Source organism: Xiphophorus hellerii, chromosome 13 (genome assembly GCF_003331165.1).
Source record: "Xiphophorus hellerii strain 12219 chromosome 13, Xiphophorus_hellerii-4.1, whole genome shotgun sequence".
NCBI classification, from domain to species: Eukaryota; Metazoa; Chordata; class Actinopteri; order Cyprinodontiformes; family Poeciliidae; genus Xiphophorus; species Xiphophorus hellerii.
In genome coordinates this window covers 7,720,987-7,729,117 of record NC_045684.1, presented here as the reverse complement: position 1 = coordinate 7,729,117, position 8,131 = coordinate 7,720,987, and the positions used below count along the sequence as shown (strand labels likewise).

Genomic DNA, 8,131 nt, shown 5'->3' with positions numbered 1-8,131 from the left:
ATGAGAACTCATACGGGTGAAAAGCCGTTTTCATGTGTGAACTGTGGAAAAGGTTTTAGTCAAAAACAGCATTTAACTCAGCACATGATGATTCACACTGGTGAAAAGCCGTTTTCATGTGTGACCTGTGGAAAAGGTTTTAGTCACAAACAGGTTTTAACTCGGCACATGATGATTCACACTGGTGAAAAGCCGTTTTCATGTATGACCTGTGGAAAAAGTTTTAGTCACAAACAGCATTTAACTCAGCACATGATGATTCACACTGGTGAAAAGCCGTTTTCATGTGTGACCTGTGGAAAAAGTTTTAGTCACAAACAGCATTTAACTAAGCATATGATGATTCACACTGGTGAAAAGCCGTTTTCATGTGTGAACTGTGGAAAAGGTTTTAGTCACAAACAGGTTTTAACTCGGCACATGATGATTCACACTGGTGAAAAGCCGTTTTCATGTGTGAAATGTGGAAAAAGTTTTAGTCAAAAACAGCATTTAACTCAACACATGATGATTCACACTGGTGAAAAGCCGTTTTCATGTGTGAACTGTGGAAAAAGTTTTAGTCGAAAACTTAGTTTAACTGAACACATGATGATTCACACTGGTGAAAAGCCGTTTTCATGTGTGAAATGTGGAAAATGTTTTAGTCAAAAACAGAATTTAACTCTGCACATGATGATTCACACTGGTGAAAAGCCGTTTTCATGTGTGAAATGTGGAAAATGTTTTAGTCACAAACGGATTTTAACTCGGCACATGAAGATTCACACTGGTGAAAAGCCGTTTTCATGTGTGAAATGTGGAAAAGGTTTTAGTCGAAAACTTAGTTTAACTGAACACATGATGATTCACACTGGTGAAAAGCCGTTTTCATGTGTGAACTGTGGAAAAGGTTTTAGTCACAAACAGGTTTTAACTCGGCACATGATGATTCACACTGGTGAAAAGCCGTTTTCATGTGTGAAATGTGGAAAAAATTTTAGTCAAAAACAGCATTTAACTCAGCACATGATGATTCACACTGGTGAAAAGCCGTTTTCATGTGTGAAATGTGGAAAAGGTTTTAGTCGAAAACTTAGTTTAACTGAACACATGATGATTCACACTGGTGAAAAGCCGTTTTCATGTGTGAACTGTGGAAAAGGTTGTAGTCAAAAACAGAAATTAACTCTGCACATGATGATTCACACTGGTGAAAAGCCGTTTTCATGTGTGAACTGTGGAAAAAGTTTTAGTCAAAAAGGTAATTTAACTCAGCACATGATGATTCACACTGGTGAAAAGCCGTTTTCATGTGTGAAATGTGGAAAAAGTTTTAGTCACAAACAGGTTTTAACTCAGCACATGATGATTCACACTGGTGAAAAGCCGTTTTCATGTGTGAAATGTGGAAAATGTTTTAGTCACAAACGGATTTTAACTCAGCACATGAAGATTCACACTGGTGAAAAGCCGTTTTCATGTGTGAACTGTGGAAAAAGTTTTGGTCAAAAACGGATTTTAACTCAGCACATGAAGATTCACACTGGTGAAAAGCCGTTTTCATGTGTGAAATGTGGAAAAAGTTTTAGTCAAAAACAGGATTTAACTCAGCACATGATGATTCACACTGGTGAAAAGCCGTTTTCATGTGTGAAATGTGGAAAAAGTTTTTGTCACAAACGGATTTTAACTGAACACATGATGATTCACACTGGTGAAAAACCATTTTCATGTGTGACCTGTGGAGAAAGTTTTCGTCACAAGGTGAGTTTAATTCACCACTTGAGGCGTCACACAGGTGAAAAGCAGTAGAAGTATTTTCCATACATGTTCTATGTTGAGGTTCACTATAGAACTGATTTGGTTTAAAACTAGAATGAAAGACTGGAGGGGTTTCATGTCTATAAAGCTGAAAATTGTTGTATTTGTTAAATGTGATCATTTGGATACTTGGAGATGTGCAACCATGACACATTTTCCTTCAGAGATGCTTTCTTGTTTTTTTTGGTATATTCTGTATAAAAGAACAATAATGATAAACTGTATATTATTGTATTAACATACAGTTTATGTCAAACTGTATGTTGTGTGTGTACAACGTGAAGAGCAGAGGGCTCAGCACACAGCCCTGAGGAGTGCCAGTACTGATGCTGATAGATGAAGAGGCTTGGGGGCCCACTGACTATTTCATGCATTAACAGAGTTTGACCGGACATGGACTCCCTTCCAGAACATTCTCACATGATTGGACTTGAGGGATTGATTTGTATTATTCTGTACCATAGAGAGTTTGTGGGGTTTATTTTTGTAGTTTTTTAGATCAACAATAGAATGTACAGAATTGAGTGTTTTCAAAACATCTGCAAAAAAAAGTATTTGTGATAGTTTTGTCTTTAAAGTAAAATGAGATTTCTTTCAAATTATTGTGAGCAGTTTTACTCTACCTAATTAAAATCTTTTCAAATGAAAGAAAACTCATTTGTACTTTAAAGAAAATGCAAGATTCACCACAAACTAATTTTCATGCATTGATTGCACAAAGTACATGTGATTATTTTTAATATTTTGCTTTTTTTCTCTAGTTTTAGCTGTAATATTTTGCTCTTTTTTGCTGCATGCATTTATGTTGAAACAATTTTTATGTGTATTTATATATGTATTTTAGAAAGAAGTTAAAGTGTAACATTTCATTGAAGATTAAAAGTTTTGAGTTTTCCTTTAGTGTATGTTATGCCTCATACTTGAACCCAGTAGATGGTGGTACTACAGCTAAACTGGTTGTAGCCACTGTGGTTCCTGTAACTGATGGGTTGCCGGTTCAAACTCCCCACATCCATCTAAGTTGTTCTTGATTATTGACAGATTGACAAAGCCATCTTCTTCTGTTAACTGTAAATTTTTCTCCTCTGAGGCCTGTGACAAATTGACCACCTTTTTCATTAATAAAACGGTGAAAATAAGGGAGACAGTGAACTCCTCTGTGTCTGTTGTTAGGAAACAATTAACTATATTTTCCACCAAACAGGACTTACCTAGGATCACAGCAAAAAGCCCAGTGTTAATTTAACTCCCACAGAGTGGATTTTAACACTTTTTCAGTGTTCATATAGTCCACACTCTTCAGAGTTAAATTAACACTTTCAATATAGTTAAAATTTTAACACTTTATCAGAGTTACTTATTTAACTCACAAAACAGGGTTCATCCATATAATGGATAACACTGATCCAAGAACAAAATGTACCACTTTTAGTGTTGATTTAACACTTTCAAGTGTTATTTACTTCAAAAAAAGTTACTTTATGATTATGATTAATTATAATAATTTTTAAGAAAAAACATTTGACACAAGTACATCAATTTTGAGCACTTTATTTTTGCAGCTGTGTTTCCAACATTTTAAATTGTGGTACGATGAACAAGCATTCATTAGAAACGCCATAAGAGTTTTGAATATCAAAAGGCTTATGAAATTTAAGTTTTCTTTACTAAATGCCTTTCTTCACTTTGAACAATCCTGAAAGCATGATGATGATCATCAAATGTTTCTGTGAATAGCTGTTTAGGTAACAAAAGAAAGGTATTGTCAACTAAAAGTACATCACTTATCTGACAAAACACTGGCATCTCATCTTGAATTGTGCTGCAAACAGCAAGTCCTGGTCTGTATTCAACACCCTCAACTCTAACCCAGCTGGTTGAGAAAACATCTCCTGATGAAATCATTTGAAGCATTTCTTTGTTGACCACATCTTCATCTTTAAGTGAAAATGGTTTGAGAGGCCCATGCTCATTTTCTTTAATACTTATTGTTTCCCAATGATAAGCTGTGGCCATCTGATGCTTTTTCGCAAGTGATTTGGTTATATTTTTAAAGTTTTTAAAATATTCTATAAACATTTTGTGTTTAGCCTCAAACCTCATAGACCACATATGTAACAATGGACCTATTTTCCTAATGGAAGATGGATAGTGGATCATAAAATGATGCTTAGGTATCAAATTTCGATGTGAATATAAGAACTTAAAGAGTTTATGGTGTTCAACAATCAAATGCTTCAAATATATCGTCATACCCATAGTGAGAATAGGAGAAAAGACAATGTTCACAAAATGTGCTTTGAATAGCTCATCAAATGCTCCAAGAGAACCGTTTGTCTGGCATGGGATGAGGCACTTATCCATGACGATGTAGAAGCTGTCAATCTTGCTTCTCTGACGCCCAACAGCAAGGAGGTATGGCTGCAGACCCTGTTGACCCCGGAGATGCTCCTCTAAACTGCAGCATGACTAAAATTAAAAAGATATACACCAAACATAAGAAACAAAACATACAGCTTTACGATACACGTTACATCGAAAATAAATGTAAGTATGCCCAGACATCTTCAAAGCTGTCATTCAAACATCTGTATTTATGCATGTCTATAAAAGGAAATAGACAGATAATTTTGCATATTTTAAATTTCAATTACCTTATGAAAGACAACAAGTCTCTCAACTGCATCACTTGCACTGATTTTTGGAGACTTCTGTCCTCCTGGTTGCGGTGGAAGGAGATGTAAGAGAAGTAACAGCGAGGCCATTTCTTGGTCATAGCCTGAGGACAAATTTATAAAAGTTTTCAGATATAATATCAGAACTTTATGAGTACTCTGAACAGTCAACTATCTTCAGATATATCTAGGTACTTGCTAGATGTGTTAGCAGACAAAAAATATTGTTACATTCTTAGCAGACATTGAGTTATTAGGATTCTCAGTTTTATGGAAATATTAAAATTATAAATTATTATAATCCATGTCAAAATCTTGATAATGAAATATTTAAGGAAATAGGGAAAATACATAGAAGAGAAGTTTGGTGTGGAGATTTTAATGCTCACAATAGTCTATGGGGTAGCAAGAAGACAGATCATAATGGTGAAATAGTGGAAGAATTAATGGATGAAAGGTCATTAGTTTGTCTTAATAATGGAAAAGGTACAAGAGTAAATATACATAAAAATGCAGTTTCATGTCTTGATATTACATTAATATCAGACTGTCTTGTTAATGCATGTGAATGGGATGTTAATTGGGAGTCTACAATAGGGAGTGATCATTTTCCAGTAAGTACAATAATTGATGACAATATAAATAGACAAGAAGAGTTAACATTAATAAGATGGTGCTTTAATAAAGCTAATTGGTTTAAATTTAAAACAAAATGTGAAGAAACAAGTCATGTAGTAACATTAAAAGGTAATATTGAAGAATGTACAAATCAAATAACAGAACATATCTTAAATGCTGCAAATTATAGTATACCAAAAATAAAAGTGGAAGGTCAGAAGAAAGTAGTTCCTTGGTGGAATAATGAATGTAGTAAAACAATTAAAGATCGTAATAAAGCTTTTAAAATATTACAGAAAAATTTAACAATTGAAAGCCTTATTGATTATAAAAGGAAAATAGCAAAGGCTCGGAAAACTATAAAGGATGCAAAAAAGAAAACATGGAGAGATTATTGTTCATCAATAGGTTCAGAAATAAAATTACAGAATGTTTGGTTAATGTTTAGAAAAATGATGGGGAAAAAGAATAATGTTAATATTCCATCATTAGTTAGAGGACAGGAGGTATTGGTTTTAAATAAAGATAAAGCAGAGTTGTTAGGTGAGACATTTGCGGCAGTTCATAGTGGTGATCAGTTGACAGATACTCATAGAAGGCAGATGATTAAAAAAATTGGAAATCATAAAAATTCACTAGAAAAATATCAAAAATATTTGTCAACATTAGATATGAATATAACCATGAAAGAAATAAAAACAGTATTGAAAGGGACAGGATATTCAGCTCCAGGGGAGGATCAATTATGTTATGCTATGTTCCGACAGATGCCAGAAGTAACACTGAAATTAATATTAAAATTATTTAATAAAATATGGAAAGAAGGATCGATACCAAATAGTTGGAAAAGGGCAATAATATTACCATTTAATAAGCCAGGTAAAGATCCTACCTGTCCAAATAATTACAGACCAATTGCTCTAACTTCTCATTTCAGTAAATGGATGGAGAAAATAATAGTAAATAGACTTGGATACTTTCTTGAGAAGAATAATCTAATTAATGGATATCAATGTGGATTCAGAACAGGAAGATCAACAATGGATGCTCTAACTAGAGTCAGTAATGAAATAGAGAAAGCTTTAAAAATGAAGGAACTAATGATTATAGTATTTTTTGATATAGAAAAAGCGTATGACTCACTATGGAAAGAAGGATTACTTATAAAAATGAAACAGATGGGAATAGGTGGGAGAATGTATAATTGGATAGCAAATTTTCTGCTAGATAGAAAAATAAGAGTAAAAATTGGGAATGATTATTCAAAAGAATTTAATGTTGAAAATGGAATACCTCAAGGTAGTGTAATTAGTCCAATTTTATTTAATATTATGATCAATGATATTTTCTATGATACTGATAAATGTATAAAATCTGCACCATATGCAGATGATGGGGTCATATGGATGAAGGGGAAAAATATTAAATATGTGGTAGGAAATATTAAAAAAGCAATTAGTAAAGTAGAAAAATGGTCTTATGAATGGGGTTTTAAATTATCAGCAAGCAAGTCTTGTTATATGGTTGTCACAAAGAAGAGAAATATTAATATAGAAACAATAACATTATATGGACAAACGTTAGAAAGAGTAACAGAATATAAATATCTAGGTTTATGGTTGGATAGTTTGTATTCATGGAAAACACATTTAGATAACTTAGAAACCAAGTGTAAAAAAAGTTATTAATCTATTAAAGGCTGTGGCTGGAAATAATTGGGGTGCAGATAGACAGTCATTATTAAACATATACAGGGCTCTCATGAGATCAATAATAGATTATGGCAGTATAATATATGGAGCAGTAGCTAAAACATCATTACAAAAAATAGAAAGATTACAGTGTAGGGCTTTACGTATATGTACAGGAGCAGTAAAAACAACACCTATTAATGCTCTTTTAATTGAAACTGGGGAAACTCCACTGGAAATGAGGAGAATTAAATTAGCTTTAGCATATTGGATGAAAATCAAAAGTAATAAAGATGATAATGTGAATTCAATTATTTTACAGAATTGTTGGGAATATTTGAAGTTCCAAAGTAATGGATTTGGATGGATGGTTAGGAAATGGATTAAAATGTATAGATTAGAGGACAAGGAAATAGCTCATTTTAATCCAATTAGCGTTATTCCTCCATGGCTAATACCAGAGGTTAATGTAGATTTAAAAATTAATACAATGAAAAATGATTGGAATTTAAATGAAATAGGGATCAAGACTGATATTTATTTAAGAAATACATATAACAATTATCTTAAAATTTATACAGATGGTTCTAAGAATTTAAAAGGATATGTGGGAATAGGAATATATATATCAGAGTTTAATAAATTTATTTCTAAAAGAATATCAGATCGACGGTTTTTACAGCAGAAATGGTGGCAGTTATATTAAGCTTGCAATGGGTTGAGGAGGTCCGACCAGACAGGGTGGTGGTGTGCACAGATTCCAAAGCAGTAGTAGAAAGTATTAAGGGAGAAGGAAACGATAGAAAAGATTTAGTATTAGAAATTCATCATATTTTATTTAGATTATATAGGGGTGGCATTGATGTTTGGTTTTGTTGGGTGCCAGCACATGTAGGAGTAAAAGGCAATGAAAAGGCAGATAAATTAGCTAAAAGGGCTTTAGAGGGGGAAATAACAATTTCAATTCCTTTTGGGAAAGGGGAAGGGAAATCACTTATTAAAAGTAAAGAAATGGAGAAATGGCAAAAAATGTGGAATGAAGATAAGAAAGGAAGAAGATTATATGAAGTACAAAAGTCAGTTCGAATTCGAAGCATTAATGAACGAAACAGAAGAGAAGAAATAATAATTAGTAGATTAAGAGTAGGTCATACCTACTTAAATGACATGCTTTATACAATAGGGAGGAAAAATTATGATAAATGTGAGAGATGTGGAGAGAAAGAAAATGTAGAACACATATTGATGAACTGTAAGTCAAATGAACTCGAAAGGGAAGAATTAAAGAGAATAGTTAGAAATATAGGGCATGAATGGAATCTTAAAGGTATATTAGGAAATGAA

At 32.9% G+C, this 8,131-nt stretch overlaps 2 protein-coding genes across 2 annotated transcripts; one reads left to right on the top strand and one right to left on the bottom strand.

Moving 5' to 3' along the window:
• LOC116730946 (gastrula zinc finger protein XlCGF57.1-like) lies at positions 1-1,530 on the top strand (the record flags this gene model as incomplete). Its single annotated transcript, XM_032580518.1, has 3 exons — positions 1-591; positions 673-1,380; positions 1,453-1,530. Coding segments are annotated over exons 1-3 (1,377 nt in total), but the record flags the coding sequence as incomplete, so codon positions are not given.
• Positions 1,531-3,355: 1,825 nt separating this feature from the next.
• LOC116730938 (uncharacterized) lies at positions 3,356-4,670 on the bottom strand. Its single transcript, XM_032580509.1, has 2 exons — positions 4,458-4,670; positions 3,356-4,272 (listed from the first exon to the last, which is right to left on the bottom strand). The coding sequence occupies exons 1-2, from the start codon at positions 4,566-4,568 to the stop codon at positions 3,457-3,459; spliced, it is 927 nt and encodes a 308-aa protein (XP_032436400.1). The 5' UTR covers positions 4,569-4,670; the 3' UTR covers positions 3,356-3,456.
• Between the last annotated feature and the right edge of the window lie 3,461 nt (positions 4,671-8,131).